Below are 24,536 nucleotides of genomic sequence, written 5' to 3' on the forward strand. Positions count from 1 at the left end.
CAGCTCTAGCCTGGTGGTTCCTCAGATTTCGGTTGGACCTGTGGCCTGTATGGGGAATACAGGAAGCTGCTCTGGATCTTCAGAAAAACTGCTGTGTAGACGGAATCAGGGCTAAAAGCACTTTCTTCAGCCTCCTGGAGAATGCTGCTGGAGTCAGGTTTTTCCTAGGCAGACCTGTCCTGTACCAGAGGAATCTTGTTCAGCGTCTCCCCCTCCATATGCCGTTCTTGCATGCTTCCTTCCAGGTAATGCAGAAATGTGAATTAGAATTTATACACATATATATATATAAAACCAGGTTTTATATATATATATTAATTTATACAATATATGTATATATTTTGTATGTTTAATTTATGAATGGGATTAAGGGAGCTCCTTTTTATGTCCAGACAGTATTCCCAGGCAGTCAAACAAGCTCTAGGCCTAGAGTAGGCCATGATGACTCAAGGCAGATGGTGTGGCTAAAGGACACCACCTGCTTTTATCATTGTATTTTTGGAGAAGCCTCTGTCTGGCTCCGTCAGGGCTAGTTTTGTCTACAGCCTTTCCTGTGCTCTCCTCTGTTCTGTCCCCTCAGAATGGAGAAACTAACTCACAGTAACAAACTCACTATCTGGCTGAATTACTTGATTTAGAGAAAGATGGTCCTCACAGCATTTGCCGGCCTTGCACTTGTATATTTTGATCCCCAATCCCAAGTTCAGGACAGGTTCATGTGGCTGATGAAGTGAAGAACCTTCTACTTCATGTAGAAGTGAAAGGTTCACATCTTATTTCTATTCATCCCTAAGCTTTTTATAAACCCAGTGTGTCACTGTAACTTCATATTGCAGTTCCATGAGCTGAGTCCCCCTTTGCAAATGCATCACAGCCCTTTTGAGGTAGATTCCTAGCAGATCCCCATTGGCACTGTAAGGGTCACACTAGATCCAGTCACAGCAAAGCTGATTCTCTTACCACTGTGTAGGGGATTAGAGGCTCAGACAGAAGCAGAATGGAAAGCTTTTCTGTGCATTTTACCCCTGTTCTGGGCTCAATGTTACCATTCCCTTGCCAGCCCAGGCCTGTGTGCAGTTCCAGGAGGAACAGATTACCCCCATGGCACATTTGCTCACAGTATGTTTAACGCTTTGAACTGTGCCTCTGAGTGCCATCAGCCTCCTGTGTTGCAGCTGCAGAGAATCTACATGAATTTTCTTGTAATAGAAATGACCATGTAAAAAGCAACCACTTCGGTGCCCCAGCAGGTCCCCACAGTGCAGGGCAATAGGAACTGTTTTCCCAGTACGCCTTTCTAGGTCTGACTTTTGACACTGGGCAGAGCCAGGCTGAGATGAGGATTGCAAAGGACTCTTCTGTCCTCCTGCTGGCACATTCCCTTCCAGCCTTCCTGTACTTCTCTACGAGTGGTGAGGTGATGGTAGGAGTTTGACCCTCCTTTGAGATGAGCACATCTACCTTGGGTTTGCTCTCCTGGGCTCTTGACATCTCTCCTTGCTGTATCACCCTCTTTGTTCTCCATCCCTGCATCTCTGTATAAAGCTTTCAGGATAGCCCTTCGCGATCAGCTGCAAGCTCCAAGGCTGGTCCTTGGGCCCTGCTCTCTTAATGTCAGAGCCTGTGAACAGTTTGTATATGTTTAATGGTATTTTTGTGTAAATAGCTTTGTATATATTAGCACAACTGTAGCAACAGCTCTAGGCCTGGCCTTTTCCTCCAGACAGGAGTTAGTGTTTATAACATATAGTCAGTTAATACAGCTGCATAATAGGGAGTGAAAGCATGAGGACCAGTAACATACAAGGATTAAACAGGAGTGCCCCTCCTAGCCACCACCTTGCTGGGAAAGGTGAAGTGGCCATTACCTGAAGTAGTTATTCTGCTGAGGTTCTTCCTGAGACAATTGATACTTAAGTGATGTTAGCTCCTCCGTAATGTGAATTCACCTTGCCCACGCACACACACATCCCCACTGTGAATAAAGAGTCTGTCTGTATATTGTTGGGAAAATGTATTTGAACTGTGAACTGCAGTGGAGCAAATAAATACTATGTACAGCATCATGTGTCACGTGAACCAGTGTTCCATCTGTGAGAGATGAGTTTGCTTGATTTGCGGATTGTTTGTGGTATTTTTACATTTACAATGGGGAAGAGGTGATAGATGAAGAGAAACAAAGCAAAAGTCTAACCAAGGATTCTTAAAGGTTGTGGAGAAGCACAGCAGAAAGAGACAGACAGGCAAGTATCTCAGAATGGGAGATTTTGGGTGGGAGAAACAAGAAGAAAGCATGTGGGAGTCATGACAGATAGGAAAGAGGAGGAGGAGAGAGTTGTTTGAAAGCAAACCCCCATTCCTACTGCAGCAGCGCTTTTAATCTGGGGGCAGGGAGAAGAGGAAGTTGGGCCTGGAAATGAAGAATAAACAGGGTGTTCAGAGAGGATTACAGCCAATCAATATGAGCACCAATGCCCTTCGCCATAGCACTGAACCAGGACGGTTGCTGGAAGGTCAATGTGACACCACCCAGAAAGGCCCAGTACTGCAGTTCACCAGCTGGACGGTGCTATCTATTCCCAGGTGCAGTACTGCTGGGATTAGGACATCTGCCTCAACTCTCTAAAAGGGCTTGGAGACAGCTGGCATCAACAACATGTCGCTCCAGTTTCACCCTGCCCAGCTGGGGACACCCATCAAACTATGATCAGGGAGGACCCACCGTGCTGTTGGCACTGCTGTTACTCTGGTCTAGTGTCCATCTCGCTCCCCAAACCATAGAGGAAGGAAGAGCTCCCCAAGAACTTGCTAACAGTGGTGCTGGTGTTTGGCTCAGAGCTCTAGTGCCTCCCAAACCCCATTGCTCTGCCCCTGCACACTCCCCTAACAGCGATCCTCGCCTATTGTCTGTCCCAAGACTTCATCCAGCTCCATCTCTGGTTCCCGCTGTAGCACTTTCTGCTGCAGATCAGTGTAGAAGTCAACTCCCTCAGAGACTGAGTGGAGGGACTTGTCTTGGGGCTCATAGTAGCTTCTTATTTGCTGCTGTATGAAGCACTGGTGGTGCTGAGGCTGATCCTTGAAGGTCCCATCATAGCCCTTGATGTGGTTCCTTTTGAACTCCAGCACTGTCTTGGTGTAGGTGTTGAGAGTGGTGACAGCAGAGGCCATGCAGCAGGTGAAGGAGGCCCAGGCCATGCTACAGGAGAGGCACAAGAACAGCACATGCTGTGAGAAGCCGAGTAAGGAATTGAATTGCGTGCAACTCAAATCAAATAAGGAATTGATTTGCCAGACAGAAGTTGCTGGGCATGGACATGAACTAGAAAGACTAAGGCTCATAACAGTACAGTTCTTAGGGGTTATCCCACCACAAGATCCTTCTCGGATTGGTGGGGTGAATACTGATCATCCCTGCCACAGGGAAGGGAGGGATACAGGGAAAAAGCAGGAAAAAGCAGGACAGCACAGCTTGGAAGCAAGTTCTGTAGTATTACAGGGCTGCTCAGTGTCTTCCTGGGCATGAGGCATGTCTACTTGAGCATCACTAGATGCCTGTGCTGACATTTTGTGTCCACGGCTGGCACATGGCACTGGGGTGTTAAGTCTTAAGAATCAATGTGGTCATTGTCAGTACAGCAGTGCAAATTGAGCCTGCGCTTTCCATGGGCACTTGCAAGGCTCAGCCAGCTGTTTTTCAAGTCAGTTAAGGCATATCAGCTGCAGTTGGCTTTTGTAGCCTTTAGACAAAGGAATCCTGAGTGAGTCACCTGCTTTTTGCAGCTGCTTTTCCTGGCTGCAGCATCCACATGTTTAAGGACATGTCTAGGCTTGGTGCTGCAGGAATACGCCCTTTGGACATTCGTTAGGGAAGATGCCAGCATGCAACTTACTTAAACTGCAGAAAAAGAAGACATATTTGAGAGCATCATGGCAAGTGTGACACTGGCCTCTTCACACAGGGAAGAGCTGAGACCAAACAGGGCAAACCAACATAGGGGCAAACCTGATTAGTCATCAGGGTTGCAGGCACTTGTTTGGGTGTGATCCCATTGTTTTGCCAGTCTCATTTTAGCCAGTAGCTACTCATTTAAGTAACTCGGCAACTATTTGTTAAAGCAGGGTACGAGGCAAAGACAGGAGATGAGCAGTAGGAAAACCATGGTATGCCTGTCTTTGCAAACACAGAAAGTCAAGAAGGAGGAGGTGGGTTTTGGCACGGTGTAGCATGGATGAAGCCCAAAAGGATGGGGAGGTGAAGATGGATTCAGAGTTCACCTACTAGAATGCCCAGCCGTAGTCCCATGAGTGTGGTCTCCAGTCCTCTGGTCCAAGACTAACTGTTGCCTGGAAGACTTGAGTGTACATCATGTGTGCCACCATCCCAAGGAGACCTGGACCCAAAAGACAAGAAAGCAAGGAAGTTATAGCAGGAGCCAGAGCAGCATACTTCAGCCTTGTGTGGGAGAGGAGGCTCTCCTGCTGCTGTGATTACAAGCCTGCAGTAACACACTTACCCGACAGCACTGAGGAGACAGCAGCAAAGGCGTTGAGCTTCAACCCACAGACAGGATTGCCAGTATGCAGCATTTCCACCATCAGGAGGATGAAGCTGATGAGCAGCAAGCTGATGTACAGCATCTCTGATCCCAGCGACAGCCACAGGATTCCTGCCAGGAACCAGAGACTTCTCACATCAATATAGGATGACTTGTTCAAGGGAGAGTACTCACCCTTCCCAACCCAGTCCTGAAAGGATGTCCTTTGGAAAGAAGGGAAAGGAGGAAAACAACAAACATCCAAAAGCAATCCCCCTGGCCTGTGAGCAAGGCCTCAAAGGATGCTGAAGGGGACAAAGAGTCTGTCACAGAATATGGCTTGGCTAGTATGGCATGGCAAAAGCTGAGAGGATCTAAAATGCTGTCTGTAAACAAGCCAGCATTATTCATAAACAGCAAGGAGGACACCAAGGGGAAAAAGATGGCAGGGAAAGCAACTGAGTGTTATTAGCACATGACCTAGTGGTCATAGGTTGGCCACAAACACGTCTGAGCTGAAAGGTAGAAGGTTCTTATCCATTAGTGTAGTGACCTTCAGAGTAGGTTCCTAATCACAACAATGGAGGCAAAAAACTCTTAACCTGGGACTCAACTGGTTAAGTAAAGAACTGGATGGTGCATCCACAACTGCAGCTGGGATCTGGGCCCTGGAATTCAGGAAGGCCCTTGCAAGCCTGTATTTCTCACTGAAACTCCAATTAAAATGAAACTACATTCCTAGGTGTGGATGTCCAGCGAGGGCAATAATATTCACCACTCACTCAGCTGCTTGAACAGAGTGCAGGTACTTTCATGCTGGGATTATGAGTGGGACTTAAGTGATACCACAGTCCACAGCTCACTGTGCAGTAGGGCTTGGAGGAGAACGAGAAAAGGTGCTCTGTAACATTGGGCTGTGGAAAAGCACAGGATGCACTGAGGAAGAAATATTAATCTGACAAATGAAGCAGCACTGTGAACACTACTGTTAGCAACTATTAATGGCTGTAGAGGAGACATTCAACTGGGGAAAAGGAGTGTGAAGAAAGCCTTCATTAATGTGGCACTGACTTGACTCCTCAACATCATTAGTTCCATAGAATCACCCAGCTTTTCAGCAAGAATTGATGAGCTGCATTCCCTGCTTAAAGGAGCTGACTTGCTTGCTGCAGCACCATCAGGGAGACCATTTAGAATTCGGATTGCTGAAAGAGGCCTGGGCTGGGAATGAAGCACAAGAAGGTGAGAAAGAAGAAAAATGTGTTGCTACTCCCTTTGAAGTGAGTATTTTGCGGTAAATGCAAGAGTCATTCAGTAAATGCAGTTAAGTCATTCATTTTATGACAAAGTGGAGATCTGCATGACTTCAAAATAATCTTGTACCACCAGCAGTATTTGAATTGTGTGAATACTGTTTCCCAAAAGAATAAACGGGAGGTTTTTCTACCCTGCTGTTGTGCCAAGAGTGACCCAGGTTAATCTGCCCAGCAATGCCACTGCATGCCACTTGCACGGGGCCACTCACCTGGGAATGCACACTGCTTTATAAAAGCAGGTCAGCAGTATTTGCCAGTGTTTTTAAAATAAGGGAAAAAAGGCAGAAAAAGAAGATGAGCTCCCTGAAAGTATTGATCTCCCTGCTGCCTGCTAGCTGTTGCAATTCCCCAGAGTTTGGTACAGCCCTTGCTCTCATGGCTTGAACACAGACGCAGGCTCTGCACCCCAGGGCCTTTCCTTCAACATATGAACATCCTCTGAAATTACTTGCCTCCAGCCTCCATCTCAGGGAACAGTTAGCAAGCCCACACCAACTGAAAAGCTTTCAGTAAGTAAAATCTCCATTGCATATGTACACATACATCCAGGCGTACTGAAGTTGCCTCCAGGATAATCTGACACATGACAATGACAGGAGAGGTGAGCTCTCCAACCTAAATGAAGTTTTGTATTTGATGAGACAAGGATTTTACCCTGAAAGTGTTACTTTCAGATGTCCTGATCACTGACCACAAAGTAAGAGGTGATTCAGCTTCCAGAGTCATCACGTTAGACCCCAAAAAGGAAGCACTGTGTCAACATGTGGCAATGTGGCATATGTGGGAGGGACTGCCCTCAGGTGGCGTCCATACACAGCCCCCACCCCCCCCACCCCACCCCCGCCCCGCTGACTACAGCAAGATGACAAGTTTAGACTGGGCAACTTACTAGGTGAGACAAATCCCACTTCATATGGGAGAGGGTCTGAAGTTTCCAGCACTAACTTCACAGATGGCAGTGCTTTAGGCAAACATCTGGAAGGAAATCTTTGCTCCTTTAGCAACCATGAGGCCAGGATTTCATGCCTGGCTCTTTGGGCACCCAAAGGTGAAATGTTGCAGGTTCCCCATCCCAAGGAGGAGCACTGGGCAGCTACAGTGAGGTATGGGGATTCGCTCTTACCTCTCTCCGCTGGTGGTGAAAGCTCTATAAAGCTACGGCATTTCTCTTCTGAAACACAAAAACAAAGGTATTAGTTTGCAAAACAATGCAGGGTATGTAAGGGAAAAGAAAATCTCTTCCTCTCACATAGCTCAGTCTACCCATCAGATCTTCTCACCTCTGCTCTCTTTCTGACTAACTTTCCAGACCTCCACTGGGGCAAGGTAGGGGAAAGCAACATCTGCCTGGAAAACTAGAAGTGGCCTTTCCAGAAAAAAAAAACAGCAATTTGTGAATCTTACAAGCCTCTGGTGAATATAAAAATCTGTTGCTACTCATTCACAGCATTACTTTTGGTCAAGCCTATTATGGGTGTGGCTTATAACAAACTGCAGACCCACCATGTCTGCTAAGGATGTGAATTTCATGTGAATTCCAACTCACCCCAGTCTCGGCAAAGCAGTTCTAGAACTGCTTCCCATAGAAGAAAGTAAAAAAATATCTCCCCAAGTGAAATGCTGAATGACAGAGATATGAGTCTCTCTTCTGTGGCAGAAAATCATGCAGAAATATGGTTCTTCTGCCTACACATTTTAGGCATGCTATTTGGACAAAGATTGTTCATATTTTGCTTTGGCTTTTTATGTTGCCCAGATGCAAACTGTCTCAGCTGAAGGTGCATCGTTATTATCTGTAAGTCTCTCTTACTGCATACTTCATTACTGGATTTGAGGCTCTTCTCTGCTTGGCACAGTATTTTCTCCCAGAAGTATCAGCCTGCTGCTTTTCATGTAAGAATCTCATTTTCTTAATTTCTATCCCCAGTTCTAATCTCTCCCAATCTCCTGTATTACTTCTGTCATCCACAGCTCTCAGGACACTACCCAGTTTAGTGCCATCTGCAATCCTCATTAACTTGCAATTTGCTACTTCACCTAGAACTTCAATGAAGTTATTCAGTAATAGCTCATCTGAACTGATCCTGAGATTAGCCTGAATAATGAAATCCTTTTTCCAGCTCAACTCAAACTTCTTTTCCTCATAGTAGCCCTTTTTTTTTTTTTTTTTTTTTTTTTGGTTTATGCACTTGCTTCAAAGACCCACAGTAGTGGGTGGGCTGTACTCGATTTACAGGAAGCAGGGGACTGAGACTGTGTGCTCTACCCTGTGCTCTGCTGCAATCCAGATGTAATGTGTTCTCTGTGTTCCTTCAGGCATTGGGGTTATTCCAGAACTGTCTGGTGGCCAGAGAAGTCTTTCAGAGAAAGCTGTCAAGGGATGTAATCCCATTCCCATAAGCACCATGGAAACACACCCCAACCCAAACCAGTCCCAAATAAACACATCTTCCACAGCATGTCTGGAAATGCTCATAATGAAGCAGACATCTCGTTAGGACATGAGAGTTTGAAGCACATTCTCTCCTGCTCCCACCCCCACTTCTGTCTGCTTTTATGCACCAGTCCTTTATTTTCAAACTGTGACAGCAACAGATAAGAAAATGAGAAACACTATACTAGAATGATGGCTTAGTTAAAGGTGAGATGTTTGTGTCTGGGGACAGCTGAAGGGAGGGCAGTGGGATCAGGGGAATGGGCCTGATGAAAGTAACTTTCATCACTGTATCTTTAGATACAAATCTCCCTGTTGGCCACCTTTCAAGTCAGTTCTGATCCTTGATGTGTGTGCCAGGCCATAAAGAGCATCTGTGCACTGTACTGCATGGCAGTACATGCTAGCATGGCACAGGTTTCAGCAGAAGGACTTCAGCAGGGCTGGACAGGAGCAAGTCAAGGGTGAAGAGAAGCACCAAAGGGGTTTGGTACAGTTTGCATGATCAGCCCCTGGTACTCCAGAGTTTACGGTGCCAGTCCCACATGGTCAAAAATCACAAATGAAACCTGTCACAATATCACAAAAACAAATAAAAAAATTACAGTACTGCAGCTCCAATCCTTAGGTCAATTTGACTCCTAGCTTTAGTTCCTCTAGGTTCCGATCCTCCAGGTTTTCTCTGTATCTATAAGGCAGTACTTCCTTTTTTTTAAAAAAAAAAAATTGAAAAAAAGCCCAGTCCCAGTTCAATTCACAAAATCTCTCCATTTGGTGTTTTAAGGAGAACACCAACTATTGCAGTCCTCACAGTGCTAACTATGAATTGACAACACTGCATAAAATCACCCCACTTAGATTTCTGAGGGGACATGCACAAATGTGGCCTGGAAAGCAGGAAGTAAGCTGCATGTAGGAATGGAGATACAGGGAAAGGGAAGGGAGGCTCACTGCAGTTCACATCTGGATGGATGGTGCCATCACAATCACTGCCACCACCACCACCAATTGCACTTCACAGCCCCTATTCCAGGCTGAAGGACACACCAGAGGCAATCATTCTCCCTTGTTCCCCTCTGTTCCCCATCCCAATGAAGGACAGAAATATGACCACAGCAATGCACAGTTCTGATGCCATCTAGGAAAATGAAGAAGGCTTTTCTCCCAAGAGTTGTCAGCCTCCTGCCTTTCATTTCCAAACTCCTGTGGAGTGAATACAAGGGAAGAACTTGTGGCTGCCTGGGCAAGACGCTACCTGGCCCTTCCATGCTCTCTTCACAGGAAAGCCACATCCCTGTGTGGAAGTATCTGAAGGCAAAGCGGTCGTCCCCGGTCTCCCAGCTGTAGTGCACCACATCCTGGGACGAAACATTGCTAGCACCTGCATCATGCGGCACGGGGACACCAATGCACTTGGTGGCTTTGCTCTTCCCACACAGAGGCTTGGGCACTTTCTGGGTCCCAGTGCACCAGTAGCTGCCGAGCAAGGCAGTGGTGGAGAGGCTGAGAGCCAGCAGGTTCAGGATGACAGCAAGGAAAGCACGGCGCCATGGCAATCCCTTCAGCAGCTCCATCTACAACACACAGACAGGAGGGACCATCACACCAGCCACTTGTCCCACCTAGCCTTATAAATCCCAGCTCTTCCCAGTGCATGCCTGTGGAGAGGGGTTATGAGCACTCTGCCCTCCTCACAACATCCCAACAGCTCACCCAGTGTGGGAGAACCGTTTCCTGAAAGCCAGGGCAGTGAAGCAGTAGGTCAGCTTCAACCATTTCAAATATGCTGAACATCTGTACTGGGGAAGAGAGGGTGACTCAGAATCCATAGCAGGGCTGAATGCATCAGGATGTGTAAGCACATGAGCAAAACAAAAGGGATATCACATTCACTCCCAGAAATAGTAGGGAAAAGCTGTTCACCAACTTCCCCAAATACCCTGTGTTACCTTCAGATGGGGCATGATGAATGCTCTGTCCAACTAAATGAAAATTCTTGCTTCCAAGTGTCCAAAACACTTTGCCAAGCACTTCATTGCTGCACCTAAGGAGGTAGGGAGTGTATTGATTTCACAGTGGGGAAAGGCAGGAAAATGCTCCTGGATCACTGAAAGTCACACATCAAAGTAGCGATCTGCTCAGGAGGGAAACCTAGCTATCCAGGCCTGGCAGCTTGAGTTCAAGCTCCAGAGCAGCACTTCCCACCTGAGCAAACACTATTCTGCACATCACAAATTTGGTAGAGTGGTGGGATGACAATGTTTCTGCTCTCACACAAAGTGCCAAAGGGGTGCTTTTTTTAAGAGCAAACATTGCCACAAACAGTCTTCCTGGTTTCATCTCATCAGAAAAAGTAATTCAGAAAGTGGTTTGTGTCCCAGGGTCCTGTGGCCTTTCTCACTCAGAGGGAAGCTTAAGATTTTATGGTTCCTGCAAAACCCTGCACTGACTTCTAAGAACCCCAGCATATCACTCCATGGATTGATTAGATGTCATCCACCCACACATCAACTTTCATGTAATCAAGGCATGTCTCTTCCCACATGGCACTCCCTATGTTTGGCATAACTTCATCCAGATACTCCCACCCTTTCCTATTTATGACTCTCAAAATCTATTCGCCCATGAATAGATGCAGTTTGCACAGACATTGCCTGCTGCTGGTCCTCTTCACATAACTTCAGTTGACTCACTCAGAGCTGGATGTGTGAGAAGGGCCCAGCACACTGTGGACACTGCTATAAATAAACCATATGAGATTGTGCTTTGCATTGTTTGTGATTGCACCACAGCTAAAAGTAGTGCAGTTAGAAGCATTTGTTCTGCTAACCAGCAAGCTCAGAAATACAGTCAGTAAAGATGATGCTGAAGCTCCTCTTGGGAAGCAAGACTTCATTAGCATCTCATCACACTGAGAAAACAGTGTCTGATCCAGAACACCCTCATCAAAGGCAAGAAAACACCCAGCTCCTGAAACATTCCCATACTGGTTTATGCACAGACTTTTTTTGTCTCTTCACCAGAGCATTTCTTTCTTTCAGCAATGGAGATGCTGGACCCTGGAGACAGTAACATCTTAGTGGTACCATAACTAGTGACTTCCATGATCTGAAGGCATGTTGGATATCAGCATTTTCACAGAGCAGATCCCTACTAGGAACAGTTAATTATGTGAGGGTTTCTGGCTAAGGTTGGTGGCAAATTCCTCACTGAATTTTTTTCAGTGGAAAATTTGGCTTATGACTGAAAAGGAAATTATAGATAAAACTGCTCTCCTCAAAAACATGATTTTTCATCTGAAAACAGAAACCAGCACAAAAAGTTTTTCAGTTTTTCATGAATGCTTGATTATAAGATTTTCTGTCATCAGGTTTCGGTTTGCTCATGCTTTTATTTTAAAGAAAAAATCTTTCCACTCATAATATTGACAAAAATAATTTTTCTAATTTAAATCTTCAATAGTAGGAAAAATATTCTCTTCAATTGATTTGTGATAGTAGTTGAAAGGCCATATAATTTCAGAACAAGTGATAAGAAAAAAGAAAAAAAAAAGAAATTAGAAGAAACTGGATCAAGGATGCAGGGGACATAGGGAACAAGAAGTAAAAGCCAAGCACTTACTGAGAATAACTGACTATAGTATCTAGATAGTCCCAAAAGGAAAAAGAATTGAATTTACCTTGGCAGCAAGTCCTCGAAGTCCTGTTAATTTGGAGGAGCAATACAGAAATGGGACTCACGGTTTGTCTTCTGTTTTGTTCATCTCTAGATCCTTCAAGAAACCCCAGTTGCTTCAAAACCCCTTTCTCCTTTGTCTCCTCCCCTCCCCCCTCACCTCCCCAGTGATTATTAAATGCTATCCTTCCAGACAGCAGCTGTTTTGTGGAAAATGGTCATTTTGTAATCCACAATGCAATCACAGCACAGCTGTTCTGGGAGATTATACGGGAAGCGATTGGTGCTGTGGGCTGGGATTAAGTGCAGAAGGGTGACCTGTATTGACTGAGTAGAAAGTTTCTGTAAAACACAGAAATATCCCAGCCATCCCAGCCATCCCAGCCATGCGGTGCTGTTTGGGAGCTTGTATGGAGTGAGCTGGCAGCTCTCTGGCCAATGCTTCAGGGGATGAGTGACCTTAGCTCAGATACTACCAGCAACCTTGGTGTCAGGTCACCCCTTGCCCTGTGCACTACCATCTCAGCAGAATGACAAAAGCCACAAGCCCCCCAGCCCTGGGATATCCTCCTGGCCAGTTCTGCCAGTTGCAGAAAGGGGAGAAGAAAAAAATGGGGAGAGGGAAGTTTATGTGATTGCATCTTCTCTGAGGACTGAGGATTTCAGACCCTGAAGAGATGCCAATCCAGTTCTCCCCATGGGCACTGGAGATTTTGAGGACAAAGGAGCCCCTTATCAGAAGTGCTGCTGAGTAGCAGACTGGCACCACCGCACCACCACCATGACAGAGGTATGTGAAACAGTGATGAGTCAAAGAAGTTCAACACCCAAAGGATGGGAGCATCGGGAAGACCATCAGTGTCCCTCATAGTGGCAACTTTTACCAAGGCAAGAAGCTCACAGCTCAGATTCACATCGGATGAATTTAGGAGGCTAGTAAGGAGAGGCAGAAAGATTCACACTAACCCAAAATCTTCTCTGAGCTCTTGTCCCAAAAGTTTAAAGGCTCCCACAATACCTGAGGGTATTGATACACATTGTTTGGTATCAGAACAGCAAAAAGAATGGCATCACTTCTCAGGAGAACAAACTTTCACTGGAGGGCACGGAGCAGCACTGCACTGAATCAAACTGCAAGGGAGAGGAGCATCCCAAACGTATGCACCCTGTCTTCCCCACAAAAGCTTTGCCCAATGCCAAGTGGGTGAGGCTCCCACCACCACTGGCAGGGAGCAAGGCAGATTTCCTGCATGCCTGCCCTGCTGCTCTGCAGGGACAGAGGAAACCAGCGGTCCATCTGTTCTCATCCCCTGCTTCCAACACCAGAGCCCAGAGGCTGGGAGGCAGGTGTACAAACAGCTCTGGGTGACAGCACAGCCTGTGACAGCCCCTGCACAGCACAGGCAGCAGACAGAGCTGACAAGTTCACGGTCCCATATGTGGGCTGTGCTATCACAGGCTCCTGACCCTTCCTGCCCCGAGCAGAATGGTCAGTAGCTCTGCAGCTATTTTAATCCTAGTGACTGCATAAACTCCTCTAATATAGATAATCATTTCTAAGACAGGCTAACTGAAAGCGATGCTAAATGTTTCTGTGCTCCATGGACTGCCTGCAGGCTTTTTGATTAATAAAAAGGTTCTGTTTGACACAGATGTACTTAATTTACTGAAGTAGGTAGAATAACAGATGATGCTGTTTAAAAGAAGAGTGGTAATTTTTTTTCATTGTTCAGTCTCTCTGCATCTGGACACCTTAAGTTTGTCTTCTCTATGCTCAGTTAAAAAAAAAAAAAAGCCTGTTTTTCAGAATAGATAAAGTCCATCTCTCTACTGATAATCCTTAATGTTACCATTTTTCTAATTTTAAGCTTAATGAAAGTTTCATTACAATCCAGTTTCTAAAGCTGGGATCACAGCATATATATTGATGGAATGAGACTGAATTAGATTTATATGGGATAAGAGTTCAGACTGAAAAATAAATTTATCATAAACATGGTATGGTTTCAAAAATATGCATGTATCAGATTTGGTATTCTGAATAATGGCAGATATTTATCCTTCCAGAAGATGGCAATCTTTCTCTAGTCGTCTTTTCAGAAGTCTGCTGCTCACATGTGTGTTGGAGGGAAGCGACACTCCAGTTTAGACATCTATTCCTCCCTTTTCTTTTCTTTTTTTCCCCTTCTGTCTTCCTCTTTTGTCCATTTTTATGAACACAACCTCTACCTTGCCTGTAATATGGGAGTGGGTCCTTCCCTTTGGGCCTGGGGAGACTTGTGAAATCATTGGGGAAAAAGAGGAATGAATGCAGGAGCTTAGCAGGGCATTTGCTCTACCTTCTGCCCTGCACGGAACTATTCTTTCTAATATATTTTCCAGTATTTTGTGAAGTACCACATCAACTTTTTGCATGTGTTTCCATCCTTAGATTCTTGCACACAGCTCACAGAACACCAACACCAGAGCATGTTTCCTGATGTTCAGCAAATTTCCCTTAGCAAAATTTTTATTATTTGGTTTTTTAAAAATCCTTATTCCAACCTCATCTTAATCTGACCAATTATGGACAGGAAACCCAAACTGTATCTGTCTTTCAGCCTACTGTGCCTCCCAGTTTTCTCCTCTTTGTTTCTGGTATTTCCCACCATAACTTGGCTTGGGTAGAGGTTTTGGATATCTCCTTCTCTTTGAACTCAGCAGCAGCCAGTCCCTGGTGACTCGTTTAAAGTTTGCCCATTGAAGTGAATGCCCATAGCAGCTGATTTTCTATGCAATAAGCCAAGCACTTGGCTTACAGAAACAAAACAAGGAAATGAAATGCAAAACACAGTCTTAACCCAATACCTCTATGGAGATTGCCAACCCTAAAAAAGCCCAGGCATTTATAAGTGATGCATTTTTATCCTGGCTGTATCACATACGTACTTTGGGTGTATCCTGCCCAAAGTGACACCTCCAACTCCCAAGGATGTTGGTGGAAAAGAAGGGCGAGGATCCCTTACCAGATAGGGCCCAAAAATTGCAATACTTAGCTGGCAGGTCTCAAGACGCACACGGCTCTTCATAGCCCTCCATGCAGCAATTCTCCCCAGGGGTATTAAGGTTCATATGCTGTCCTGACATGGGCTTTTCAGCTGTCCTGAGGCGGGAAAGAGAGGAGGAAGAGCAGCTATTTACACCCATAATGTCACTTTGTGAAACCTGGACAAAGACGGGCTCATACTCACCCCTCATTCCACACATTCCTCACACATGACACTTCCCACTGCTCCTGTTTTTGCTGTTTTTACAGGAAGACCATCCAGCGCTGCTGTCCCCTCCCTTACTGCCACACAGAAAGCAGGATTTCTCTGGGTGGCAGATACTGAAAGAGCTAGACTTCTCAAACCCACTGACAGACTGCAAATGCCAGATTTCTCCCTGAGCTCTGAATAATTCCACTCAGATTGTAACCTTTATTTAGCTGTTTGCGTGATGCATTAACTCTTGCTCTGCGAATGACCTCACCAGGCATATTTTTTCTAGCCTATGCACATTTAAAGGTGAATTCTGTTTTTAAACAGGAACAGCTTACATTGCTAGACATCAAGCCTGTGGCAGAACAGGTATAAAGATTGAATTAGAGCAAGTAAATACATCTAAAAGATGAAAAAACAAGCTTACCATCAGTTTGGACCTGACTACCTTTTTTCCTCCCTCCTTTTTTTTTTTTTTCACAGAACAAGTCTTGGCTGGATTTTTTTCTAATCTTTATGGTTATCAACCATTCAAAAACCACATAGAAAGTAGACCTGAAAAGAAAAAAAACCCAACAAATGCAGCAACACAGACTCTGAGGACTCAAGAGAGATTCTAGATGCCTCAATTTCTAGATAGCAACATAAGAATATTTAAAAGGGATTGCTTTTCACAGACTAAAACCCTGGCAACTCTAGGATGTGTTGACCTGAACATCGCTCCCCCCCCAAAAAAAAAAGTTATTTATGATATTTAGCCAGCCATAAACTGTAAGCAGACAAGAAAAAAACAACTTTTATATAGATCTATAAGGATATTAAAGAGGAACCAGTCCAGGAAAGGGTTCATACAAAAGTCCAAGTAGTTAAACACTTACCTTATCCACTGCTCACTGTCCTCATCTGCTCTTCTATGGCTTCCAGTGAAATACTAAAAGGTGATCATGAACTCTTCCCACTATATCTTCCTCTCTGACTGAACACGTAGGAGCCAAGAAATTGCATGAGATCTGACCAGATGCTTCGAAATGCGCAAAGTCTGTCATTTTATTGATGGGCTAATTCTTTGAGAGCTTGCTAATTCATCATGGTACATTATATCAGCTGCAGGATCGGCAGGGCATCCGCTTCTGCAGAAGACGTCTTTGTAATTTGGTAGTTCCCTTTATAAAAAATGTTGCCAGTTTTAAATCTAATACTTACGGGATCTCAGTCTGTTACTCCACAGAATCACAAACACCCAGATTCAATGACTGTTACAAGCACATGGGTTCTTTTATTGTCAAGAGGGACCATTACAACAACGTAGTCTCATCTCAGGTGTAACAGAACCCAAAGAACTTCAGACAATCATTTCTAGCAATACACAGAGCTCTTGCAGGATAGTACATATTTTATACACCTAACTAGTATTGACTGTGCAACAGAATATGATGGAAAACCCATCACATCCTTAGAAAAGTTATTTCAATGGTTAATTAACCTCATTCTTAAAATTTTGGTCTTGATTTGTAAGCACAGTGTCTGCTTTAGTTTTCCAACCTCATCAGGCTGCTCCAACAAATAAATAAATAGCCAATGAAATGATTTCTTAAAAATGTTATTGTAAGAGTCACAAATCAATGCATTTCATTAAAGACACACAAGTGTGATCTAACAAGCTGGCTGACAGCCCGAATTCCTGATTCTGTACTTGGCTCTGACATGTAATTTTCCCCTCCCATCAGCCAAGTCATTAGTGGTGCGTTTACACTACAGTCAAAACAGTGGCGGTGATGGGGAGTAAACATTCAGTGCTTGTTTTAATCGGGTGTTGCTAGCAATTTTGCTCCAGCAATATAAAGCACAATGCAGGGTACAAACCTCAGCCCAGAAATGGAATGGAGTAAGCTGTGCTGAACTCCACATTGCCATGGCTGGACTGGTAGTGCAAACATAGTTCTGGTTTCCCTAGACTGTGAAGTTGGGTCTTCATAGTCATTCCCACAGACACAAATCTACAGCACAGCTGATACTTGTTGATGTTGGAATCAGCACAAAGCCAGTGTAAAAGAGACATTCTGTTTTGATAATGGCAAAACTTGGGGATCTAAAATTAAACTGTGCAAAGAGTACATCGCATACGTAGGTGATCTTGGACTCAAAGAAACATTTAATACCAGTTTTAAGGCAAAAAAAAAATATTTTGAAACAGTATAGTTGAACCACACTGCACTTTGGTTTCATGTATGGAAATAAATAAGTCAAAGCAATTGTTCTTTGTTTCACTTTATCTTTCCTCCATTTCACTATGGTGAATCAGAATAAACAGGGCTAGGGGAAGCCTCCAAAGATTACCTAGTCAATCCACCTGCAACAATATGACCTGGGCACCCTGAAGGCCTTCAAGCCTACTGTTAAAAATTTCTGCAAGGCAGATACTACTTTGTTGTGGACTGAAGTCCGTATATTCCTTTGTAATATCTTGATTCCAACCAGCTCACAATATCCAATAGAAAACTTTTCCATCTCTGCTAAATGCCCATGGTCTCCATCCCACATCTGAATTATTTACTCACACGGATTATCCCCTGAAGGCCATTGGAACTACATGGTTTACTAAAGTTATACTCACGCGCTAGTATTTGAGGAACCAGTGCTTCAAAGGAAGACTCTAAGCTAGCAGGAGGGGTTTGAAAATCAAAGAGTGAGTAAGACAGAGTTAGCTTTTTTGAGGTGAGGCGTGGGAGGTGTTTTCGTTCTTTAGCTATTAAAACCTCCTCGCTTTGGCAAGAAAAAAGAAGCAGGGGGAGAGAAAACAGGGAGGGGAAGGATTCATGAATAAAGAGGCAGCATGGCAAAAGGTACAGCAACCAGGGTGGCCAGAAGGCAGGAGCAACTTTCTCAGGCTGGCTTCTGTGGTGGAGCAGAGACAGTAGCAAGCACAGGTCAGAGGAGCCAAGGTCTAATACGCTGGTCTAAAGGGAATAATAAAACCAGCTTTACTTACATTGCTGAGCAGAGGGGTTATGTTATGGTGGGTGCTTTGAAAACCACAGTGCTAGATACTATAATTGCACCTCTTATCTTTCTGGGTGCCCTGGTAATTATCCAGGACTGAGGGCATCCCCTTTTTTCCCAGGTTTAATGAGGATTTTTGAACCCTTTCCATTCCTTAATGGCATTTTGGAGCTGTGGCTTCACAGGCAGACCTGCTGTTGAGCGCCATGCCCAGTGCTCACACCCCCCGTGCCCTTGCACGCTGCGACGGGCAGCACGGCAGAGCTGCCCGTGCACCGGGGAGGGGACGCTTGGGGACAGGGCAGCAGTGACACAGGCTGGACCCCCACCCCATGCTCTGGCGGCGCGGGGGTCGGGTGCCGCAGCGGGTGCCCGGGCCGGGGCGCTGCGGGGTGCCCAGGCTTCCCTACATGTCCTGGGGGATGGGAGGGCCCCGCTCAGTGGGAAGGGAAACGAGAAATATTTTGGAGGCTGCCGGCAGAGAACTTGGGCGTCTCCCTCTCATCAGCTGTGTTGTGGTTTTTTTGTTGTTGTGGGGTTTTTTTCTTCTTCTTTTCTCTCTCCTCCCCCTCTCGCCGAACCTCCCTGTTTCCTCCTGACTGGGCAGCCCTGGTCCCACCAGCTGTCGTCTCCCCAGGGTGGCCCTGGCGGTGGGCAGGAGGGGTCCAGGAGAGGTACCACCATCCTGGGCCCAGGGAGCCCAGAGCTTGATGGCCCTGCAGCCACAGCCAGCGCCCTGTGTGCAAGTGCGCTGTGACTGGGGTCTTAAATCATGTGATAGTATTTCCATCAGGTGCACAGTTAATAAAACCCCCGAAAAACAACTGGCCTTCCTGGCTCCCATTATTTTTTCCTGAGCAGGCTCAAGCTGCAATTACTCAAAGGCTCATTATTCAGCCAAATTCAGGGAGGATTTTGTCATAGATGGCAAAAGGCATGTTCCTGACAGAAACATTGTGATTTATTTTAAAGCAAGACATTGCCCAGAGGGTGGGTTTTTTTAAAAGAAGTCACAACGATACTTTTTTTTTTTTAATGTGGATAAAACAGAATATTCCCCTGCCAGCCCTGTTCTCAGAAACAACTAAATGGTTTTGACTGAAATCAAAACCAAAAAGAACCCAATAAAACAGCTGAAGCAGACGTGAGCAAGATGTTGGCTCCACGTTTGGCAAAGGCAAAAGCAATCAAAGCCAAACCTTGTGATGGGATGTGTCAAAGACTATTATAATAAAGAGGCAACGCTACTAGCGACGTCTTCTATGTTCTGTGCACCCATTAACATGCTAATCTCAACATTAGTTTTTCCCAGGTAGCCAGGGATTATAACTGATGAGCTTTACAAAAAAGTATTAAGTGTCATGGCTAAACAGTTTGACTGGACAAGAATGATTTGCCATCACCTGAACAGGGTAAGCATGAAGGAAGAACATTTGGCTGGCATGTTTGTTACCACAGGCAGGGCTTAGAGAAATTAGGTCAGGCAGAATGGAAAGAAAACTTCAGAAACTTCTTCCAAACAGTGAAAAGTAGTTGTCTGTGGAACAACAGTATCTCATAGGAAGTAAAGGATGCCCGTTGCTTAAATCATACACAATCAGACTGGATAATGCACTGGAAAATATCCTGTAGGCCAGAATCGCAGGAAGTGGGCTTGAATGTGAGAAGGTGGACTGGACAAGCTAGCAAGATTTTCCCATTTCTGACTTCTATGATTATTTTTTTTAATTGGTTGTAGTTTGTATTGCTTGAAATTCCTTCATATGAGTTACAGAATCTCTGAGCAAGGCAGAAGATGGGCTGGAGAAAGAGAGAGGTGGGCGTGTTTCCTGGATGACACCAAAAAAAAAAAAAAAAGCAGCCAGCTGCCTTGCAAAGGCTGTGAAACTAGAAAGACTGGCTGGAGAGAACAGGAGGGAACACAGCCCACAGGGGCTGCTGCCACGGGGGCTGGTGCATGTGCAGGTGAGCTGTGCTGGGGATACTGTGGGTGAGGATTAGGGGTTAGGTCAGTGATAAAGAGGGTGACTTTGAGAGAGCTGTGACCCTACTTAAGCATGCTGCGGTCACTCATGGTCAGTCTTCAGCACTGGGCAAGAAATTGGAAGGCTCAGCTCTAGCTTTCTGAATTACTCTCCCCTGCTGGTTTTCACTAAAGGATTTTTGAGTTAGCAGAACATTTGATTAGGGGCTTCTCTCCCACCCTTCCTCTTTTTCAAGCAAGAGTTTTCTGTTTTGCTTTAGTTTGAAATCAGCTTTCAAAGGGTTGGATTAAAACAGAGATTGTAAGGCTGGTTTTTCCTTCATTAGTCCAGTGCTGGACACAACAAACATCCTTAATTATTCTCATCAGTCCTGAAGCCTCACATGGAACTTTACCAACGCACCACAATGCTGACTTTCAAAATCCCTAGCATTTCAGCTCATGACTGGATGCAATCACAGGTCATCCATTCTTCCCCTTTCATGAGACTCAAAGCAGGTCACTGGCCTATGCTACAACCCTTTACTGCTCCTGGGAAGTCTGTGTTGCAATCCTAAGGATGCCCTAGGCATCTGCTATTGGGCACCTGAAGTCCAACCTGTATTATTCAATCTTCAATCAGCCCTAGGAAAGTCCATCTGTCCTACTGTACCACATGTTTTACTATTCCAGCCTTGGAACACCTCCTAGTTTGGGCTAACACAACAGTTCAGGAAAACACCTCCCTCTGCTATCATCATGCTCCGAGTTTGGGATGATGGTGATGTTTGAAGTGCAATATTGCCAAGATCCTCAACAAAACCATTCTGGAATTTACTGGTGTTTCTTTCCACCCACAGTCTGTTACAGAACTTAAATGTGTGCTTCACAGCTTTGCTGGAGCAGATATGCTGTTCCTCTCTTTTCATAGATTAAAACATATTTAATAATTATTAAATTAAAATTAAAATCTAGATTTTAATCTAGATTGAACTTTCCCACAATCCTTCATAGCCATTTTTACAGCTGGCTTAACCTCTGCACTGAAGATCAGGAGACTGTTCTTTTAAAAGCTCAAATGAGGTCCTCAGGAGGCTTTGAGATCCTCTAGGACAGAAAAACTACTGAAGTACTTTTTGTTGTTTGCTATAGAAAAAACCCTGTGGATCACAGATCAAATCTGGTTGGGCACAAGGTGTCCCAGACAGCAATAGCTGCTGTCTTGGGGATGCATCCTGATGAGTGGAGGCAGGAATGTCGGAGGACACACACATCCAGTCTGGCCTTCTTTACTGTATTTCCTAATGGGAAAATTCCTGTACTCTTCTCCACCTCCTCACTCCCAGGCTTTTGCTGGGGCCCTGACTCAAACACCTGGCTCATTGGCACATAACCAAACTGTACATCCAGGGAATGTGACTTGATGCCTGCAGGATCTCAGCCAACTAATTCCATCAGTGCTTAGAAAATGGCCATGGTTTGGAATGCCTATGTCCACCCCCAAGAAGCTTCTCTTTTTTTTTTCTGAGCCCCCACAGCCACTCTCAGCTGCTCAGTTACGTGTAGGCACTGAGACTTTCCACAGAAGAGTGCAGGAGGAGGTGCAGGGAGTGCCAGTTCCATCTCCTATCCTGGAGGCAGAGAGTTTTAATCAAAAGCTTTCCACAGAGCTTAGGGCTCCTAGCAGTGATGATGGAGAATGAGTCTCTTTCTGATCATTAGGAGGTTCTCACAGAGACTTTCCCTGTAGTGATCACAACCTTCAGTGATACAGGTGCATCTGCTGGACACTGTAGATACCTGCTCTGACCCTATGACACAGCATTTATCTTTGGGCTGTCTCCTGCCCATGCTAAGGCCATAGTTTCTCTTACACCTCTGTCTTTTTAGGCTGACATCCAAGCTGGACTGAAAGGCTTCAAATGACAAGGAACTTACTGTCTTTCAACTGTCCCACTGGCTAACCACCCTCACAGCTTGGAGTGCACACCCTATTTCTAGATGGTCTTCAACTTCCAGCCACTTGAGGCGAGTTCTGTATTAGTAAGCTAAGCAGTCAGGCCATGCACAAGCGCTGACCTGCAATTTTCTGCATTGTTAAACTGTTAGTGTGCTTCATGGCAAGATTTGGCTTGTGGCAGCTAGTACTCTCCTAACAACAGCAGGGCTGAGTCTGATGCCACAGGTCAGTGCATCATTCCCGAGAGGTTATTTGGGCAAGGCTACCTTCTCTGGGGAAGAAGAAATTTGGTGCAGAGGGATGTTGTGCCACTTGCCCTCAAATTCAGAGAACTGGCCCCGGATTGCTTTATTTACTAGTGTAGGTGTAACCTAGATTTCAGCAAGACCTTTTCTTCCAGCGTTGTTTACTATTAGAAATCTCTCTCCTAAGTGAAGTATTTGTAGACTGTGATTAAGTCAATTCTTAACTTTCTCTTATATAAACTACATTTTGAATCCTTTCCAGTTTTCTGCATCCTTTGAGAAATACAAACAGGAAAACAAGATAGTACTCCAGTATGATCTCACCAGCCATGCTTGTACTCCAGGCCTTCCCAGCTTCCCTTCCCCTTATAAACACAGCACAAGGACAAACTCTCCTGTCCTCACCTATGTACCTTATTTCCAGGGTCAGCAATCCTACAGGTATGGGCCAACTGGACAATACACTCATCTGGTCCCTGATATAGCTCTCAGGGAAACAAGAGTTTAAAGGGTGCCAAGACACCTCTGCTGCTCAGCTTGAACACAGAGGTTAGTGAGACTGAAAAAATGAAAATGCCCCACTTGCTATTCCCCTCATATATTTAGGAGTGATGTCTTTCCTAACCTGATGAGGGTTTTAGCCTAAAGATTATTTACCGTGATGCCTGTATCCTCCAATCTCCCTGGCACATCTCACATATGCACTTTGCTACAAGAAGGTAGCCGTGGCATTTTGTTGTTCAAAAACACTCAGGAGATCCATCTCTGCCTGTGCAATCTGAGCTGACTTGCTGTTGTTGCCCTGCTATTATTCGTGTGACATGCAAATATTCCAGCAATTAAATTTTCCTGATAAAGGATAAATAGTGGTAATTCAGTACCATCAGACTAAAATCTTAGCTCTGTAGGAACCCAACTAGAAGCACTTGCTGATAACAGGATCCCCCCCGGCAGGTACTTTCTGAAGTCTAACCATTGATAATCTTTCAAGCCATGCAACAGAGGTGGTGTTGGTTGTCTTTGCCTCTAACCCTGCCATCCACAAGGAGGTTTCTGTATCACAGCCCACAGACTTTTACGTGCCATGGTCTTGATCATTACATCATAATGCAAAAATAACTCTACTACAGATGAAAGGATGGTTTTTGTGTGCAAGGCATTGCTCTTGAACACAGTTCCAAGCTCAGCTGTACAGGTCTAGAGAGCTGCCACTCAGTCACTCTCTCTCTCTTCTCTATGAGCACAGCAAGGCTCAGTCATTTCTGTTTGCAGGGATATTGGTAACACCAAACCAGCAAGCCACTGCAGGGCACTCAGTAATAGAAGTTAGGTGAGCACGTAGACAGTGTCACCCTGTCACTACGCTGGCACTCACAACTTGGGGATACACTGATGCAAGCACTGCACTGTTGCAAAACAAGTATTACAGAGTTTTGGCCTCACCAGCCCCTGGTGTGACACAGCTGTCACCGTGTGCCTCAGCACAGTTGTCACCACCTTGCTAGGCAGCCATCACAACATGGTAATGGCCTGTCAATGTACAGCAGGAAGGTCACGAGGCCAAATTTTCAGCAGCAATCTCCAGGACTTCTTTTGTAGAGCTCCCCTTGGCTGGGTAGCTGAAGAAACAGAGATTTTCTCCAGGAAGCAGTATTTTTATGGGTAATTCAAAAAGAAAAAATAAAAATAAAAGCCTCAACCTGCTTTGCAAGAGTGCAGTTTGCAACTATGAAGCTGAATTTGCCAGCCATCAAAATGAGTTTTTCCTCCATATCTGACCTCTCTTACCCCACAGAAATACTGAACTCTCTTGAGTTGAGGGCAAAGTTTTAGGGGTAAGATCCAGTCCCCTTGGAAATCACCACACCTGCCACACTGGGAGCTTATTGTCAGCACAAAGACTTCCCTCTGAAAAATTACTGGTAAATTCTGCTGGGGCACTGCTGCTTACAGGGACAAGACTGCCTTCAGCAGAGAGCTAGGTGGCATTAAGTGCCGAGAGCTTGATAAAGCTAAGAAAGCAGGAGACATTGTGCTAACCCTTATCTCTAGAGGTACCTTTGACATGCAGAATGTTTGTTCACTGTGATTACCTGGGTGGAGAGTTTATTGTTGCTTAAATTATTTACTTCTAAAACCACAGTTATTTGCCTCCACCCTTTTCAC

General features: G+C 45.1%; 2 protein-coding genes across 10 annotated transcripts in view; one reads left to right on the forward strand and one right to left on the reverse strand.

Moving 5' to 3' along the window:
- Positions 1 to 2,063, forward strand: part of FAM234B (family with sequence similarity 234 member B) — a 21,835-nt gene extending 19,772 nt beyond the window's left edge. Inside the window, exon 13 of the mRNA XM_055807324.1 lies at positions 4 to 2,063. Coding sequence (XP_055663299.1) covers positions 4 to 9 — 6 coding nt within the window. The 3' untranslated portion in view covers positions 10 to 2,063. The remainder of the gene's footprint in view (positions 1 to 3) is intronic.
- On the reverse strand, positions 2,002 to 17,373 carry GSG1 (germ cell associated 1). Of its 9 annotated transcripts, XM_055807329.1 has the most exons (10): positions 16,081 to 17,373; positions 15,630 to 15,757; positions 14,892 to 15,105; positions 10,238 to 10,332; positions 10,002 to 10,087; positions 9,544 to 9,862; positions 6,978 to 7,025; positions 4,518 to 4,670; positions 4,283 to 4,394; positions 2,002 to 3,199 (listed from the first exon to the last, which is right to left on the reverse strand). In XM_055807329.1, the coding sequence occupies exons 3-10, from the start codon at positions 15,029 to 15,031 to the stop codon at positions 2,884 to 2,886; spliced, it is 1,269 nt and encodes a 422-aa protein (XP_055663304.1). In that variant the 5' UTR covers positions 15,032 to 15,105; positions 15,630 to 15,757; positions 16,081 to 17,373; the 3' UTR covers positions 2,002 to 2,883. The 9 variants fall into 9 exon arrangements, with proteins under 9 accessions (XP_055663304.1, XP_055663302.1, XP_055663301.1 ...); XM_055807327.1 differs by lacking the exon at positions 15,630 to 15,757; XM_055807326.1 differs by lacking the exons at positions 15,630 to 15,757; positions 16,081 to 17,373 and adding an exon at positions 15,194 to 15,529.
- Positions 17,374 to 24,536: the final 7,163 nt, after the last annotated feature.

The sequence above is a fragment of the Falco peregrinus genome, chromosome 6 (assembly GCF_023634155.1).
Source record: "Falco peregrinus isolate bFalPer1 chromosome 6, bFalPer1.pri, whole genome shotgun sequence".
Taxonomy (NCBI): Eukaryota; Metazoa; Chordata; class Aves; order Falconiformes; family Falconidae; genus Falco; species Falco peregrinus.

Coding starts and splice junctions, on each gene's coding strand:
- GSG1 (XM_055807327.1), bottom strand. CDS start 15,031: ATGAAGAGCCGTGTGCGTCTTGAGACCTGCCAGCTAAGTATTGCAATT. Junction 10,333..14,891: donor TTGGGCAGGATACACCCAAA/GTACGTATGTGA, acceptor CTACCTCCTTAG/GTGCAGCAATGAAGTGCTTG. Junction 4,671..6,977: donor TTCACCACCAGCGGAGAGAG/GTAAGAGCGAAT, acceptor GGTTCCTGGCAG/GAATCCTGTGGCTGTCGCTG.